Source organism: Sebastes fasciatus, chromosome 3, assembly GCF_043250625.1.
Source record: "Sebastes fasciatus isolate fSebFas1 chromosome 3, fSebFas1.pri, whole genome shotgun sequence".
NCBI classification, from domain to species: Eukaryota; Metazoa; Chordata; class Actinopteri; order Perciformes; family Sebastidae; genus Sebastes; species Sebastes fasciatus.
The window spans coordinates 32216275-32235474 of record NC_133797.1 but is presented as its reverse complement, the minus strand read 5'-3'; the positions used below and the strand labels follow the sequence as shown (position 1 = coordinate 32235474).

The 19200-nt window shown below is 39.9% G+C and overlaps 1 protein-coding gene across 2 annotated transcripts; it reads right to left on the bottom strand.

The window, feature by feature from the left end:
- Positions 1-200: 200 nt before the first annotated feature.
- Positions 201-13041, bottom strand: LOC141764789 (ATP-sensitive inward rectifier potassium channel 12-like). Of its 2 annotated transcripts, none has more exons than XM_074630334.1 (3): positions 12715-13041; positions 4692-4870; positions 201-2770 (listed from the first exon to the last, which is right to left on the bottom strand). In XM_074630334.1, the coding sequence occupies exons 2-3, from the start codon at positions 4781-4783 to the stop codon at positions 1132-1134; spliced, it is 1731 nt and encodes a 576-aa protein (XP_074486435.1). In that variant the 5' UTR covers positions 4784-4870; positions 12715-13041; the 3' UTR covers positions 201-1131. The 2 variants fall into 2 exon arrangements, with proteins under 2 accessions (XP_074486435.1, XP_074486434.1); XM_074630333.1 differs by having other exon boundaries at positions 202-2770; positions 4692-4867; positions 12715-13040.
- Between the last annotated feature and the right edge of the window lie 6159 nt (positions 13042-19200).

The following is a 19200-nucleotide window of genomic DNA, read 5'->3' as shown; positions in this document are numbered from 1 at the left end:
ATTTGCCATCCCTTGAGCAGCCAAAACCAACTGACACCAAGTGTACCCGGGTCGTGCCTAGAAGGTAACCTTCAAATTACGACAACTTGCAAAAACTCTCGCGAGACTTGCTGCCTGACGACCTATCTTAACCTTAACCATTCAAGGTCAATGCCTAACCTTATCCATCTTGCGAGCGACTGTGTTGCCGGGGCTTTTAGGACTCCTGGAGGTCTGGGGCCTCGGAGCAGGCCCGGTTGGTAGTACAGCCATGCTCGTTACAGAGAAAGAGCAACCACCCATGTTTTGATCCAAAGTGAAGAGATCTTGTGTGATAAGAAACGGGTGGTAATTAGCATGGCTGGGCTGTTGAACCTGTGAGAAAATGTGCAATAGAGACTCAACAGAGACAATTCAAGCGTTAACAGTATATAGTGTTGTTTATTAGGTGCTTTGTTCATACAAAACAACACACTGTTGCAAAGTGTTTGTATCTATTGATAAAAGTAAGAATAAAGTGCTTGTTCTTCAACTGTACATGTTGGACTAGTCGTTTGAATTCTGTTTCATGGCTCATTCAATTTATCTGAACTTGTTGTCTATCATGGAATCAAATGTGAAAAGTAACAGAACTCAGGCAGGAAGACAGAAGTTCAAAATACAGAAATCATTTATTTTTACACAGAGAAAATAAGAGTGTTGAAGTTGTGCATTTGTGTCATGCATCCCTTAAAATAAGTCTCATAACATTTATCTGATGCATAATCATTTTAAAATTAAAACAAAAGCATATCATATTTACAAAAACTTAATGGAAATCCAGAAAAAACAACTTGATGATCACACTATCATATTGAATAACACAAGTTTTCAAGATACCTCATGATTTGAGAGAAATACCCGGTCGCCATGTTTAAAAGTAGACGAGCTGTGCGTTGTTTAGATGCTGACGTTACAACTGAAAGGGTACAACACTTGAAACCATAGCAAGTTATGATCTAAAGCTGAGTGGATTCTGTGACAAACATTTTCTTCCTTCAGATGTACAGTTTAAATTGTGTCCTCCATCTTTTATATTTAAACTATCAGTATTTGGTTGGATGCACACAGACAAAGAGAGGAAACAAATGGAAGGGCAGCCATTACCATTGATTAAACTCCTGACTCTCTGCTGATGTATAAAGGTAGGGTGGGCGGTAGTCTGTCAAGGCTGATCTGATTCTCTGTGTCCAGAACACACAGCATCTCCAACGTCTGCTCCTCCACAAATGTCTCTTTGAAACCCAAGTGAATGTCATCTCTCATCGTTACCTCTCTGTCACTTCTTACGTTCAGGCTCCCCGCCTCCTCTTTCACATCCTCCTCGTCCTCGTCGTCCCCGCAACACAAAGCTACCTCGTTCTCGTAGCAGAAAGCGCTGGGGGAGTGAGGGCCCAGGAGGTGGCGGGCTGCCCTCGGGGCGAATGGTGATGGAGACCGAGAGTAGCTCGAGCTGGAGGATGAGGACTGCCCGCCATGACCCGTCATCTGACTCAGTTCCCTGGCACTGCAATGAGGCGTAGATGGCACTTCGTAGGATTTATGGAAGCGGGAGTAGTCCACCTGGTAGCGTTCACCCTTCTCAAAGACCACAGGCTCAAAGCGGTGACCCCACAGGATCTCCTTGGCTAAGTAGGAGCTACGGGCCTGAGTGGTCATAGCGGTGGCCTCCACCATCCCCTCCAGGATGACCACGATCTCAAAGTCCTCCTTGAGTAGGTCGTTGCGGCTCAGATCATACAGAGGACTGCTCTTGTTGATCTTGTGGACCACCACCAGCGGCGACACCAGAAACAGACGATCCAGCCCGTCGTCGTAGCCGACGTCAATGTCTGTTTGCTCCAAAGGGAGGTACTCGCCCTCCGCCGTCACATGCGGCTTAATGAGCTGAGCGCGCACGTGTGCCTCAACGATGTGGCTCTTGCGCATGTTCCCCAGGCGCCACATGAGGCACAACTTACCATCTCGCAGAGCTATGACGGCATGATGCGAGAACAGCAAGGTCTGCGCCCGCTTCTTGGGCCGCACCATCTTTGCCATGATGGTGCCGATCATGAAGGAGTCAATGATGCAGCCCACGATGGACTGGACCACCACAGTCGCCACGGCGACTGGGCACTCTTCAGTGACACACCGGAAACCGTATCCAATGGTGGTCTGGGTCTCTATGGAGAAGAGGAACGCCCCAATGAAACCTTGTATGTGCAGAATACATGGCCGCCATTCGTCTTTTCCATTCTCTATGTTTTTTCGAGGATCCCCTTCCTTCACAGGAATTCGAAAGTTAAAGTCTCCGTGAATGAGCGCTGTTCCCCAGAAGATCAGGCCGAACAACAGCCAAGACAGAAGGAAGGTGGTGGTAAAAATGAGCAACAGGTAGCGCCAGCGTATGTCCACACAGGTGGTGAAAATGTCAGCCAGGTATCGTCGCGGCTTATCCTCCATATTGTTGAACACCACATTGCACTGGCCGTTCTTCTTCACGAAGCGGCTGCGCAGGCGGCCGACGCCCAGATCCAGGCCCAGACGACATGAAGGTGAAGCGCGACAGCTGTTGTGGTTGATGGGCTCATTTGTGACTCTCAAAGACAAAGCCCCTCTTCCTTCATCACTTCCTGGACACTCTCCTCCTCCTTCTTCACCACGCATACAGACCCCCGACAGCGTCTGCTGGGTCAGAGGACTGTGGCCATTGTGGAGGCCCAGGCTGGAGATCTTCAGGGCATCTTCATCTGTGGCAACGATGCTGTATCTGGAAGAACAGAGGGGGGGGGAATTAGTTCAGGGGCATTGGGAGATCATAAAGCCAGTCACTATTGCCACCACTGTCAAACTCCCCGTTCTTATAAGTATGATAAGAAAAAAAACTTTAAGATCAGACGTGTTTGACTGCTTAGCTTACATGCTTGACCTACAAGAGAAAAGGCTTTGAGGATGAGAAGGTCTGAAGAGTGAAGCCAATGCTGAAGTGCCTTAAACCTGCATTCTTTCTAACAGCCAGCAGGAGGCGACTCCTCTGGTTGCAAAAAGAAGTCTGATTGTATAGAAATCTATGAGAAAATGACCCTACTGCTCACTGGATTTATTACCCTAGTAAATATTGTAAACATGAGTTTATGGTCTTAATTGCTAGTTTCAAGTCTTCTTCACTACAGCATGATGTACATTTAGTAAATTATGGTCCCATTTAGAGTCAAATAGACCATAAAGCAGGATAGCGTGGCTACCTATTGATTGACAGGTCGCTACCACGGAGTTGTCCGTGCTTTTGTCTTACAACTTTAACCCTTTCACAGTGTGTTTTCAGTACATGAAAGTTGATTGAAACATTCTGGTCACCTAAAAATATCTTATTGAGTGTTTGGTTGTACTTAGCTCCACCCTCTCCTGTCACTTCTGGTAGCAAAAAAACAAGATGGCGACGGCCAAAACACCAAACTTGAGGCTTCAAAACGGCAGTCTAGAAACAAATGGCCATGGGTGAAGTCACAATGACTACATCCACTTCTTATATAGGCCTACAGTTTATAACTAACCCATGTGTTTGGTGAACATAACGCCATCTTGGGTAACATTGGGTTGGGGTTGCTGGGGTGTAAACTTTCCCAAATCCAATAAAGAACACGACAGAGCCACCAACATCAGCCGAAGGATTGGCTTGCACACAATGGGGGAAATACTACACCATGTGTGTACTACTGGTGAACAGAGCTTTTAACAAACGTATGTTGGCAGCAAGCTAGTTAGCCGGACATGCTAACAGTTGCTGCTTATGTTATAGCAGACAAACACACTGTATAATTCATTCTTTACACTTTCGCCACTGTGTTTTTGGTTTTGAAAAATATACATTACCCTCCAAACTCTTTAAATATAGAGTATTTCTCTTCCTACTGCTCCATGCACACTGCTTCAACATGTGGAGAAATCCATCGCTTGACAGGCCTGCATTGCCTAGATACGGTTGCTAAGCTACGATAGCAAACAGTCAATTGGATGTTTTGGTACCCCTTTCTCATAGGTCACATTTTATAAAGGGTTTATACATTTTAACTAAGGTTTATAAACCATTTACTTTATGCTTTATTGATCAGTTGTAAATCATTATAAAATCTGCAGAAATACATTTTAATAAGCTATTTATAAAGCATAATAAACTAGCACTACTAACACTAAACTCAATAAAAGATAGGTAAAAGTTAGTAAGTCATCTGCATAGAAGTATATATGTTATTGATAACGTTTTTTTGTGATAATCCATCAAGTCTGCAGTTGTAAATGTTCATAAATAGTTAGTTAATAAATGGGTTGTCATCCAGAGGCCCTGCAGCCGGTTCCATAAAGTCAGAGAGGTTAAATGGTCTAATTGAAGGTCTACCTGATGAACTACAGAGTATACATTTTTCATAACCTGGCAACCCAAATGCTGTTCTAAAAAATGGCTTATAATTGATCTATTAAGCATTAGTTAACAATATATTTACCATTATAAACCCTTTATTAAGGGTGACCTATAAAAGTGATACAGATATTTTTAATATCTGCGGTAATTTTGTGATCGCAGCAGTAATTCATGACGTGAAAAGAACAGAAATAACTTAAAATGTATTTTTCTTTTCTTCAATAAAGCAGTTTTGGCCATTGACAGAGTTGATTCCACCATCCTCTCTTACCTATTGACTCGCACCGCTCCCATGGCACCGGTGATCATCAGGCTGTGTCTGCGAGGGCAGTAATGTAGGTTGGGGCGGGCAGTTCCAACCATTAAAGTACTGTTGCTGGACAGGGAGGCAGTATGAGCTCAGGTCTGTCTGGCATTCGGTATCAGCGCTGCCTTCTCATGATACATCTTCTGTGAACAAAGGAGACATAAGTTTAATCATCAGAATGGTGACAAAAGAAAACTGTTTAACAAAGATGGCTAATTCCTGGACCCCGCCAAAAAAATCAACAATGCTAAGAGTCTAGAGCCATGCTAGTAGCTCTGTGAGGTCGTACTTACACCGTGGTGCTTTGAGCTAAATGCGTCAACATGCTTTCACAATAGAGTGGTGCAGGGATGACGAATTTTTGTTGGCCAACCCAGAAGTTAGAATCGCACGGGTTCCCTCGATAAAAAGCCAATGGGATTTTTCCATTGGGAAAATGAACACCACTTTTATAATTTTTTGAAGTGTAAATGGAATCGGCAGAAGTAAAAAGCTAACGTTATAAAAAAAGAAGAAGCTATAAATGAACTACACCACGGTCGCTTGAGCGCGAGTATAAACACAAAGAGGCTGTAAAGATGAACGAGTCGGTGTGATGACGTTTAGTAGTCCCATTTAGCCGCTTCTTAGCAACCGCCTTTTTTAAGACACGTTAAATCTTCAAAATGTATGATTGGGGTATTTACTGATTTTATGTCGTAGAACAAAGCGTTAAATTCTCTTAAGCTTGTGTTAACCACAGATCTTATTTCAGGCATCTAACAAAAAACCCATTCAAACAACCCATCGACTTCCAGACGAGGGAATCGGAAGTGCTAAAATGTTAATTAATTTATGGGTTTTAGGACTTGTTCCTGCATCACTCCATGGCAATGTTAACATGCTGATGTTTACAGCGCAGGTAGTGTTTACCATGGTCACCTTTGTTTAACATGTTAGCATGCTAACATTTGATAATTAGCAGCAGTAGCCTACAGCTGAGGCTGATGGGAATGGCATTCATTTTTTATAATTTGGTCACAAACCAAAGTATTGGTTGAATTGAAAATGTGACCTGAATAACTGGACCAAATGTCATCCAATAGTTGATGAGATATTTCAGTTTTCATTTCTGGATCAAAGCGGGGGATCAACTGACGTTGTCATCCATAGTGCCACGCCGCTAGCGTGGCTAAAAATCTGAAGAATCAAATATCTCTCCCTGCAAATTTTGGCCTTGCCCTAATGCGCAGAGCAGACCAGACAGTTTTGTGTAATGAAAGCTTATTGATCAGGTCACTGCTAGTGATTAGCCGTAGGGACCTTCAGGCCAACCAGCGGTGGAAAACCAGACAGGCAGTGGAAGGGACAAAGGTCTAAAAAAGACATGAATCAGTGGTAATCTACTGTCAGAGGAACAATTGATCTGCTGTTTGGCCTGATGACAAGGTTGGAGGGCAATTTTGCCCGGCTTATTATGTCAGCAAGCTGGGAATCAAGAGAACCAAAAAGCACCGGGTTGCGTAACCAATAGACGGCCAATCGCACGCAATACAAAAAGGCAACAGTAGTTTATGTTTTATTGTACGTGAATCACTTTGGCTGATATAAATTAGTTGACAATGAAAGATAGTCATGGAAAAATCTCTGATAACTGCAGTTTAAAAGCCTTTGTTCAATATCGCCGTCAATAACAAGTACACGCAAACAGAAACACACTTATGCACATAAACACACACAGTCAGATTTTGATGGGATTTGATGTCATGTAATGTGCCGTGCTGTGCAACCCTTGTGTGTGTGTGTGATGCTTCCAGACTCTTTTTCCTGTTACACCAAGGACAGATGTTGAGAACTGGCTGCTGATTGGCTGGATGAAGAGTGATTTTCGACTGAATAATCCCAAAAGGGCAGATGATTACATCAACTCGATAACTCCCACAGCTGGAGTAGAGTGTCCTCTACGTGAAGTTTCTTATAGAGTCCTTAAAGACGCCTGCCAATATGTCAATATGGTCATGTAGGTCAGTCCTACGTCAGCGCCAGCAGCAGCGTTATGTGTGGGATCAGGACAGAACAACACAGTTCACATGTCAGACTACATTGTTCTGGTGTAGCGCTGCTGAAGTTTACATTTACTTTTATTTTATTTTAATTTAATTAATTTTATTTTATTTTATTTTATTTTATTTTATTTTATTTTATTTTATTTTATTTTATTTTATTTTTGTTGTTTTACATGTTGGATTTTTATTTAATGTTCTATGTCTTAATGTTGTTTGTTTGTTTCCGTGTCATGCCAAACATTTGGTTCATCCCACATGGAATTACAAAACACAGCTATGAATCAAACATCAAAAACATATAACATGCCTCTTCTGGTATACAAAACCAAAAGTAAAAACCATCAGTCGAATAACATGTTTATGAAAAAATGTTAAAATAAGTTGCGCACCGAATAGCAAAAGAAAGAAAATAAATGCTACAAGCCTAAAGTTCATCCTGATATGTTTTTTTTTCTTCATATTCACAAAATCAATTCTGTTTTTACCTTATTAAACAAAGCATTGCGTCGTTCCCAGAGAGAGGGAAATAGAAAACCAAATGGAACTGGATTTATTATATAATTGAAATGGCTCATTGGACAAAGGTGTGGTCAATAAAGTCGTGTTGTATTTTTCCAAGAATAAGTCAGTGTTATTTCTGAAGAATGATATTAATGTTTGTCATCAGTAGTTTCATGATTCAAAATTCATATGATAGAGTGCTACAGGAATGAGTCCTAAAACCTGGAGATGAGTTAGCATTTTAGCACTTCTGGTTCCCTCGTCTGGAAGTCAATGGTTTTTTTTTAATGGGTTTTTAGTTGGATGCTTGAAATAAGGTCTCTGGTTAACACAAGCTTAAGAGATTTTAACGTTTTGTTCTACGACATAAAATACATCAATAAATAAATTAAAAAATCAAAAGTCTTGTTCATTTGCTGAACGAAACGTATAAGTATCATAAACGTGTGTTCGCCACAGAGCTCAGTTTCTGCAACAATGCAAAACCGTATGGAAAAGTCCCATTGGCTTTTTGTTGAGGTAACCAGGGCGATGCTAATTTCCTGGTTGGCCTACAAAAATGCGTCATCCCTGCAGCACGCTATAGTTATACTGTAACAAATACTACCTTTGTAAAGCTGACTGTAATATGTAATGAAATGAAATGTCAGAGAGGTGTTGATTGAACTGTTTCAATTTGAAACTGTTTTGTCTACCTGTTGGTCAAAATAGGGGTGATACCGGATAATATAACGCAGTATAGTATAATGTTGTTGCCATGGCGACCATCAGGTTTACAGTATTTTATACAAACAAAAAAAAATACCAAGACAAAACCATCCACACTCAATGCCCACTTACTGGCTTGTCTTTTGGGCCCACGTGGACATGAAGTCCTAAAAGTCAGTGGTGGAAGAAGTATCAAGACCTTTTATTTAAGTAAAAGTAGAAATACTACACTGTAAAAATACTTCGTTACAAGTAAAAGTCCCACGTTCAACGTCTTACTTATAAAAGTACAAAAGTCTTAGCATAAAAATATTCTTAAAGTATCAAAAGTACTCATTATGCAGATTAGCCCATTTCGGAGTAATATATATTATATTATTGGATTATAATTAGTGGTGCATTAATATGTTCATCGCTAATGTTGGAGCTGCTAACGGTTGAGCTAATTTGAAGTACTTTTTTTATTATTATTTTCTATTAATAATCTGAAAATGCAAAGTAACTAGTAACTAAAGCTGTCAAATAAATGTAGTGGAATAAAAAGTACAATATTTACTTTCAAAATGGATTGGAGTAAAAGTATAAAGTAACATAAAATGTAAATATTCAAGTAAAGTACAAGTACCTCATAATTGTACTCAAGTATAGTACTTGAGTAAATGTAATTAGTTATATTCCACCACTGCTAATAGGTGCTATGAGTGAAATCATGTTGTGATTCATCTCCATGACAACCAAGCAACTCCATCTTAAAGCTTCATAACATTATGTAGCATGTGTTGCATTATACCAGTTCATTTTACTGGTTTCATGTTATTGTTTTAGTATCTGTGACTCATCCGAGACCTAATCCATATATCTGCTTCATGCCTCCCCAGTGGAACGAGTTCACGCTCCGTTTACATTGTAATTTTATGAGATTGAAAACAAAAGAGCCGCCAGTATGTAGAAGCTAAAATTCATGTTTGTGGCTCTAAATGCTGTTTTATATATGCTGATGATTGTAAATATCTTGTGTGAATCTGCCAAAACTGTACATGGATGACTAACTGTATGCCTGAATAACCATTAAATACGTCATTAACTCAATATTTCCACTAATGCAGCCACCTGTTGTCAGTATATGCCTGGCTGATATCTTAACTCCTCAGCTGAAGGGATCCCTGGGGGAGAGCGGCAGTAATCACAGTAACGGTTGATCATATTTACTGTATTAGCCGTCTCCATAGGAACATCTCTCCTCTCTCTCTCTATGGGGCTGATTTACTGTGTGTGTGGTGATGGTTTATCATGTGAGACAACTTGTGAGGAGACGAGAGGAGACGAGAGGAAAGGGGTAAAAAGGCTTTTCCTTAAGGATTTAGGATGATTTATTGGCTGAAATGGAATATAATATTCATTACCAGAGATGGGTAGTAACAAGTTACATTACTCCATCAAGTACCATCCATCCATTATCTGTAACCGCATATCCTAGTCAGAGTCGTGGCGGAGCTGGAGCCGATCCCAGCTGACATTGGGCGAAGGCGGGGTACACCCTGGACAGGTCACTCAAGTAACCTTTTGGAGTAAATTGTACTTGTCATAGTAGTAGTTTTAATCTTACTTGAATAGATTTTTTTAGAGAAAAAATCATTACTTTTACTCATCACGCTACTTTTATTTATTATTGTTATGCATTCATGATCCGTTAAGAGGCAGCCGCACCTTCACGTGACTCCGTTCAAAGCAGCATGGCTGAAGCTACAGCAGGAAGTACCGTTAATGTTATGGCTTTCAAATAGCGCTAGCAGATAACAGCGCACAGTGCGGCGGGCTCCGGTTGTGAACGGTTGGTCTGAAGTCAGTACATCAGAGAGCCGAGCAAAGTCACAGTACTTTTACTCGAGGTCAGTTTCTTTGGCTACATAAACTCTGTTTTTTTTTTAGTGTATATATCACATGATAATAAGAATCGTTGTGTTTTTGTTAACATAGAATGAGCCGTTTGTATCTACATAGGGAGAGGGTCCTCTTCACGGAGTCCGCCATGTTGCTCTGCCATGTTTCTACAGTAGCCCAGAACAGACAAACCAAACACTGGCTCTAGAGAGAGACTTTATCTTTTTTACGTTACCTGAAGGCCACCGTGGTGCTCCGAACCAACAGCTGATTGTAACATTAAAGTGAAACTTAACGCTCGGGACACAAACAGCGGTCTCCTGGATGAAAGCCTTGTGTTGTGCTGTATTTGTTTCATCCACCAACCCACTTCAGTGTGTGTCTTTTCACTCTTTAAACTACGTCATCACACTACCAGCACACTTTCTCCGAGCATCTACTGTTGCCATGATGAATTGAACGCCCAGTGTGTTTCATACAAGCGCTAAAGGCCAAGGGGCATGACAAAGCGTCGGTATTTGATGATGAGAACGAGCTGTGTGAGCGGAGGGTTATTCAGTTAGTTGCAATCTGCAACCACACCACTAGATGCCATTAATCCTACACACTGGTCCTTTAAATTAACCACCTGTACTCATAAAGAAGCACCGAGACCTGCAGTACACCACAGTGCTCTACAGATAAAGATTATCATTATTACGAAGACTCTGACGTGGCTCTTATTCAGGTACGTCAGAGGAACCGTTATTACAACATAATCCCACGCAAAGGAAAAAGATGGGAGGGAGACGCTGTCAAATACCAGATTACTATGTCCCTTAATCTCCCAATCCAAACAACAATATGAAAGGTGGATGGCAGTTGCTGTGTGACCCAGTTTAAGCCCTTTTGTGTAATCTGAGATCTGATGATATGAAGAGGGGAGGGAGGGATAAGGAGAGAAAGACAGAAAGGTTGTGAGGTCCTCCATGTTGGACAGAGTGTGAGAAAAAAATACAGATTAAGATGAAGAGATTATGACGTCAGATAATGTTACTACAACGTGTAATGCCATTTACAGAAAAGTAGATTTACACACACACACACACACCAAAAGTGTAAATATCTTTCTGAAAGACAAAGGAACGAGTGAAAATGTGTGAGTTTTTCGGAGGCGATTTCTGGGCCTACATGTCCCTAAGGACGGCAGTGGGTCCACACAGTGTCCCACAGTAAAAATAGGGACCTGTGTGCGTAACAGGCATTTATCACTAGAAGAATTTCATACACACACACACTGACACCACAAATAACATTAAACAGTACTAGATGAACAATGGGGAGTTCTCTTCACAGGGCAAAAACAATCATGTGGTATGTTACTGAGCACATTTACTCAAGTGTTGTACTTTACTTACTTAATAAAACTTACTTGAGCTACTTTACTGGAGTATTTTTAATTTCTGCTACTTCATACTACTTCTGCTGCACTAAAGTCCAGGTGCAAATAAATATTGCACTTCTTCTTACTCCACTTTTCAGATTAAGACTTTACATGTAAAACATATGTTTTGTGCATAAAATGTGATGCATTGTTATTGACTAAAATATCCAGTTGTTAAATTAGTTTCTCCTTAAAAATGTGCTTGCATGTTATTACATAGGTAATAATAATATTCCTGTAAAACATATACATATATAGATATAATACAGTTTTATATTATAAGAACTGTTTTATATCTATGCATATGACTCTCTGAATATGGACTGTTTGCATAATGAGTAGTTTTAATTTTTTGATTTTAATGCTTAATACTTATATAGTCTTTGTGCATCATCTATATGTACAACATCGTGTTGTTATTGTACAAAACAAATTATTGTGTAGTTCCTAATAAAGCGAAAAACAGAAAACAAAATGAAACTCCTGTCAGATAGATCTGCTTAATGATAAATACTGTGTGGTATTGCTGCTTTTACTGAAGTAAAAGATCTTAATTCTTCTTGCACCACTGCAAAAAATTAGTTATGCATATGTTCAAATCAGTTTGATAGAAGATATTCTGAGCCACACTCTGAATTTGGGTCACAGGTAGCTGCCTCAGACCCAAAATATGAATTAATTATGTTATAATAATACATTTTATTTATAGAGTTCTTTTCCCTAAACACTTTATGTGAGTAAAAATTGTCATAAAACAACGTAAATATAAATATTAATTACACATTAAAAGCAGTTCTAAAAGGTGTTTTGAGATTTGGATGTGGACCCTGATTACTGATTTAAAATAATATGGATAAAAGTGACGTTTCCAGGAAGTCAATGGTGCAACCAGAAGTTATGACGGGGCAAGTTTGCACACTATAAGCAGCAGCAGCTGTGACGTGTGTGTTGGTTTCATTGAGGCCACAGGAGCTGTCCAGTGCTGAAAATCAATCCAAAGCCTGCAGGAATAATCGACAGCTGGGAGCGGAGAGGTGGTGGGGGTCGGGAGAGCAGCCGAGTACTACCCTAACCTTGAAAATGATTTTGGCCTTTAAAATCTTTTCCTTTATTTGTTTACACTCCCCAGATTTTTTTTTTTACAGTCGACTTACTCAGCCACATGAACGTTTTGTTTAAGCATTGATTGTGTTTTCTGAGTTAGTTAGAAAGAACAGGGACGCACAAACTAGTGCAGGACTTACTGAGGTGGAAGTGTCTTATTATTGCAGTTTAAAGTGGATTCAGGAAAGTAAACAAGTTATAATTCTTCATCATAACAAAATAAAAAATGCCTTTTTGGGGTTATAAATATTTCCAAATCTTCCCTGTAGAGCCAACAGATGTTACCACAAATAAAAAATAAGAATATGAAGCTGTAAACTCTTACCTTGGTGTTACAGTAGACTGAATCACTCGGAGACTAACATTGGTTTCATCCTCATAATAAAGATGTTTGAGTTGTTGTCTCCTCTTCTTTTCCTCCTTGTTTTTTCCTTCAATAAACAAACAGCTTTTCCATAAATGTGCTCCCAGATTTCTGTTGCACAAACTTGTACATGTCTCCAGTGTGAGCTTTGTCTTGTTGCTCCATAGTGGCTGAACAGAGTCGCTCCTGCCTGGTGGTGGTGGTGGTTGTGCATCTGCTCCGATCCCTGCCAGTGTGTGTGTGTGTGTGTGAGTGTGTGTGTGTGTGTGTGTGTGTGTGGGAGAGAGAGAGACAGGGAGAGAGAGAGAGAGAGAGAGAGAGAGAGAGAGAGAGAGAGAGAGTGAGCGCTCTGATTATGTTCCTATTTATATATATGCTATTGTTTTCCCCAGAGTGTGGAGATGTGGATTGTATAATTTAGACTTTAGCCCACTCAGACTTGCTCTGACATCCAACAAAACACACCAGTGAAGACTATTGTAATCCTACAAGACTCTGTAGGAGTGTTTCTGAGGCATTTTACAGTGTTTATATTGACTCTCTATGGTACAAAATGGGGTTTATTCTGGTCTCATATTGCATTATGACAAGTATTAAATATACTTAGTGTATAACTGTGGTAATCTACAGTAAGTTAATAATGATTTTGAATGTAATGTTTTAAACATATATATATAAAAAGCTGCATTTCTTAATCAGAAAGTGTTAGGTGGCATTACATCAGCTTTTCCATGACCAAACAATAGGGGAGAGGCTCTTCAGCCGTTGATCAAAAGTTGGTGCTTGAGTTTTTCCTTTTTCATACAAAAGCTGACTGTTTTTAGTTTAGATTTTGATGGTTTCAGATCATCAGGTAAGACAGTTGGCTTGGACAGAGAGGTCATGCGTCATTGGTGCTCTATATGGTGACATAATGGTGCTCTGTATGGTGACGTAATCCAGCCTTCTTATGGAGAGAATTGTTTTTATTTTATGTCTCTTTTTATTTAAAGTTACAATCTTGATGTCCTCTGTTTCGTTCTGTTTGGCGGCATTTATGGCGGTAAGTGGTAATTGCAGGTGTGTTTTTGGATCTCACTTCCCAGAGACCCAAACAGTGTCGTCTTTATTGCCACAGACACCGATAATGCTGCAAAGGCTTTCATCAGTGGGCCATAGGCTCAATCACCATTGTGTTACTTAACAGGTATTTATTAAAATGAAAATGTTCAAGATTATACTTTAAGATATACAGTATATTCCAAAGAGAGACTTGTATTGGTACCCAATTCCAGAGGTGTGAACTTGCATCACATGACTTAAAGTTGAGTCAGACTCAAATCATGAATTTGGACTTGCAACTCGGCTTTGACTTTAAAGGGCATTCCAGTGATTTTGTATTACACCTACACACAGTTGGGGGGGCTATCCTGACTTTTATTCCCGAGTTTTCTGCAAAGCTACAAAAACGTTGGATCCTACATTTCCCATAATGCACCTCCATAGCATCTTCTATTAGACGTCTGTTATAAATGTTAAATATCCACACCAGAGGGGTTTTTTTAGACTAGAAAACTGCTTCTGATATGATGGAGTAGTACTCTCCATGATCAGTAAACTGAACTTCAAGTGTAAAATTGGTGGAGTGCCCCTTTAACCAAATAAAACCCAAATATTTTGAATGTTCATACTTGTATTTTGGGTTTCTACTAGAACATGTTTACATGCTTTAATGTTCAAAAAACACATTATTATCCTCATACTGTCTGTCTGAATATACCTGTATTCAGCCTCTGTCTGAAACGCTCCATTTTAGCGTCTGTCTCTTTAAAAGCCCCTACCGAAAAAGCCCAGTCTGCTCTGATTAGCTTATGAGAAAAATATGGTGCACCTTTGCAAAGGTAGTTCTCAAGCTGTGGGTGATATATTCTAATGAGCCTGCATGTGACATAGGAAGAGGAGCCAAATCTGAACGGGTTGTTGAATCATGTTTTCTGATCTAGGCAGACTGTTAGAAGACAATCAACTTTTAATTTTCCTGATAATGGATAAAGTTTGAATCAATCCAGCAGCAGCCGATCACGTTCAGATGTGTTTGTCAGTTACAGACCAGACAGACATCAGATTGTCACATTTGGATTTAAAGACTCTGCTGTGGTCAACATTTAAACTGTGACACAAGACTACCACCTGGGAAAACAGCTGATCAGTTTGACTTTATATATTATAATGTTTATTTGGAAGTAATTTGAAAGAGTGATAGTTTAAAGGCACTTATTTAGGACTGAAAACACAAAGTTTAGGACCTTGACTTGTGATGTCTTGACCGGGGTTGTCCCACCTCTGCCCAATTCTCTACATAATTACAATATTCTCACCATTGTTAAAATGTTAATCAAAACTGACTTAATCCTACAGAGTCCAGTGGAGGATTTTGCAATTTAGCATTTCTTTGGAAGACACAGATTACTTGCGCTGTCAACCATGATGAGTGAATCGCCAGTCTCCTGAAGATAATTAGAGAGGCGGAAGAGAGTAATTGCTCCAATCTCTGCAACTTCCACCAGTTCACTGCTTCCTCCTCCTCCTCTTCCTCTTCCTCTTCCTCCTCTGTCATGCATCTTCACCTCGAGCAGCAGCACCCAACCAACAACTACACTGCTTACTTTTTTTCAACTCAGCTCTTATCTCATTTTTTACTTCTCATTACACGAATAGTTGTGATGACAAATAAAAATTACATCTAACATTAGCGGTGCTTTTTACTGAGAGGTTAAATGGTGGTGAACTTTAATCTCAGCTCATTGTCATCCGTCTCATTTAGATGTAATCCCATGCCAAGGGAGGTGATTAAGACATGTGTTACGTCTCGTTAAACACAGGTTACATAATAGTGATTTGTATTTACTTTCTGTTGCAATTACTGGAAATTTAATTTGGTGAGTAACTCTTAAAATGAGGAATTAAAACATCCGTTGTTGACCTGCAATTTTCAGAGAATCCAGAGCTGAAGCGATAAATTGATTAATCAAATAGTCTATAGGAAGAGAATTAATCAGCTACTATTTCACCCTGTTCTCATTCCCTAGGGCGTCAAATACCAATGCTTTGTCACGGCCATCTGCGTTCAATACCACCGCACAAGGCACCCTTTAGCGTCAGTTTGAGACGCACCGGGCTTTCCATTAACTACAATGTAAAGCCATCCGTGTCAATATAAAACGCTCAGGGAAAGTGTTGCTGCTTTGGTGACGTAAGAGCGAAAGAGACACACAGGGCGGGTGGGAGGTTTTGGTGGATGAGTATTGCCTGAACCTAAGCAAATGTTTTATTTAATTCACAACATTAAGCACGTATTTACTGAAACCAAAAAGTGACGCCGAGGGGTCTGACAAAGCGCCACTATATGACGAGTTGGGATGAGAACGTGTTTTGATAATTATTTGTTTAAGTCATTTTTTTTTTTTTTTAGCAAAAATGACACATATTTGCTGCTTACAGCTTCTCAAATGTGATGATTATTAAGGACGTCACTTTCTGGCTCTGGGTTGTCGAGAGAAGCGTTTTTCACTGAGATGACGAGTGGATATCTGCAGTGGGTAGAAATGGAGTAAATATGATTTTAAAAAGTATTTTTTTATAAAACGGTCACTATATCCTGACAGTAGTGCATAAGACAGGTAATCTGAAAATAATCATGTGTCTCTGTGTCCTCCGGTGCTCCTAATGGCATCAGCAAGATTTCACAGACCGGAGGAAAACAACCAATCAGAGTCGAGCTGGAGCCTTGCCGTCTCTGAGCAGCTGTGGGAGCTCGCGAACTCCGATCAAACGGTCAAACTAGGCAGCGCTGATCAAATATGAATCAAAATTCTGTTACTGTAATGACTATTTCTCACCTCAAATGTTTTCAGAAACATCTTGTAGCTGTAAAATGATAAAGTTTGTGCTTGGTTGAGGAAATACCAAGCACCGCCCACCAGCTGGAGCAAACTTTCTAATTTTACAGCTAAACAGTACACTACAAGAGGTTTCTGAAAACATTTGAGGAGAGAAATAGGCATTACAGTAACAGAATATTGATTAATATTTGATCAGCGCTGCCTAGTTTGACCATTTGATCGGAGTTTGCGAGTCATTGACAGCTACCTTCGTTAAATGAACGCTCATTAGTAATGCTCTCTCTCTCTCTGAAATGACCTGTGATTGGCCAAAGTCTACCGTCACGGCTAGATTTTCTAAAGCCTGAAAACAGAGCCATGAGGAGGTGCAGAAGTCTAGTTATCTCTCAGAAAACTTGAATTACAATATGCTGAAAGGTTATTATGGAATTGTTGCCCAATGATGCCAAAAACATTCTGCCTACTGCAGGTATAAGTCTCTCCGGTCTTAATATCTCTCAGAAAAAGAGGGATTTTCTTTTGGCAGCCTGGTTGACGTTTGATTTGTTTGCTTGCGTGTGTGTGGGGGGGAGCCAAAATAATCTCTCCTGCTTTAGTTTCTGATAACCATTCATCCCAGAAATAGACTAAACAGAGAAATGGCTGCTGCTGCGGCCAAAACCATTTTTGTACTTGTTTCACAGATTGAAAACCATCAGTCAATAAATTTAAAAAGCATTAATAAATAAGAAAGGAAATGTTGATTGAGCACGGTAGCGCGACTGAGGGCGACTTTATGGTTTCTTATTTCAGACCTCTTTGAGGTGTTATTGCCAATTAGACACAACTCTTTAGTTTCCATGGGAACCTTATTTCTCTCTTCTTTCTGTTCTTTCTCTCGCATATAAATACACTCCCTCTCTCTCTCCACGTGGTTTATTTTTAAACCTCCTTTCTTTTTAGCTTCATGAGACAACAGGTGGGTGTTGTATTTGCGTAGGAGGGGAGGAGGTGTGGGTACAATAATAATAATATACTGTAGGTCTGATCAGTGTGGGCACAGATCAGAGGTTATAGGGGATTAACTAAGTGGGCACACAGTGGGAATGAGTGGGCTGATTATAACTCACAGTCGAAGGAACACAATGTCCTCCATGACACGTCTGAATGAAAGAGTTGTTACCGTTGTTGTGTTTGGTGAAGGCAGCAGTTTGATGATTCATGTAAAGTTTTACAATAAAATACGAGGTGACACTTACACTTGAGAAAAGCGGGTTTCACACATGATAGTACAATATGTAAAAAATAATACGTTAATACTTCAGAAGCACAAAGATAGCTGTGTTTCAGCACACTGTGGTGTCTATATAGAAAACCCTCCAAGTGTTAAAACATGCATCAGGACGTGAAACTGAGGTGAAGGTAAGACCGTTCTCACTGCCAACACCGCCATCTGTGTATAGAAATAGCTCTGATCTAGGTGGCAGTGAGATATTAAAGCATTTTTAGCGGCATATTTTGCTGGAGGCGCTCCTGTATTTCTGTCTCCATCGGGACCATCCATCATTTCTCCTTATCACACGTATAAAAACACACATGCATACACACTTAGACACCTACAGTGCGTTTTTTTCCCCAGAGCAAACCTCATGAGGAGGTCAATGACAGAAAACATTGTTCTAATAACTATAATGTGATAAGCAGATGATGGGAGCTATTTTCTGTAGTGCCGGCCGTCTCTGTGGCCCCGCTTGATGACTCCCCCTCGAATGCCACGAGAGCCAATTTACTCAGAAGCAGGCGGACGCCTCATTTCTCACCGTGAGAGCTGATTCAGGTCAACATGTTTTTAGAAAAGCAGGCCAATGGGGGCGGGAGGAGGGCGAGGGGGGGGCTGTCATTCCCAGCGGATGAATAAATTTACTCTAAATAAGAACTGTATACAGTGACGCTCTGTGCATTAGAAACACCAACATGCCACGTATACACTTTATTGTTTTGTGTATCTTGTTTTCAACCTGTGGCTTTTGCTCAACAGAGACTTCTTGAACAATTTATGAAATTAACACAAAACAACTCCAGTAATGTGCACTCATTGTTGGCAGGTTTTGTATAAATAAAGTGCTGCAAGCAGTACTTTAATTTCTCCCCAGACAGACTTACATAATGAAACTATTATTCACAACACAAAGGACCAGACTGAAGCATTTCTTGTTGAAACAGAGAAATATCTGTGATGACATTTACCAACTCTGCACACTGTGTTCCTACACAGTGATTTAAAACACCTGTCCTTAACTTGATTTATATGCGGTAACACTTTATTTTACCCTCGCTATTTAACATTTATAAGCAATCATAATGTTGTTGTAAGCAGATATAAGGTTATGTTCAAGTCTTTATTAATGTGTCAAAATGTATCTTTTTCAAAAAGCCTTTTATTAATTTTAGCACACTGTTTTATTTTCAACTTGTCTTATTTGTTTATTTGCCTAAAGTCCTGAAATGTTTTAATCCTGATTCAATCATGTAAAGCACTTTGTAACTTTGCTTTGAAAAGCAATTTATAAATAAAGTTTTTTTTTTT

What these genes read in the sequence shown, in the direction of transcription:
- LOC141764789 (XM_074630334.1), bottom strand. Translation starts at nt 4,783, where the DNA reads ATGGTTGGAACTGCCCGCCCCAACCTACATTACTGCCCTCGCAGACAC. An exon ending in GGAGCGGTGCGAGTCAATAG is followed by an intron (nt 2,771 to 4,691) that starts GTAAGAGAGGAT and finishes CTGTTCTTCCAG; the next exon opens with ATACAGCATCGTTGCCACAG.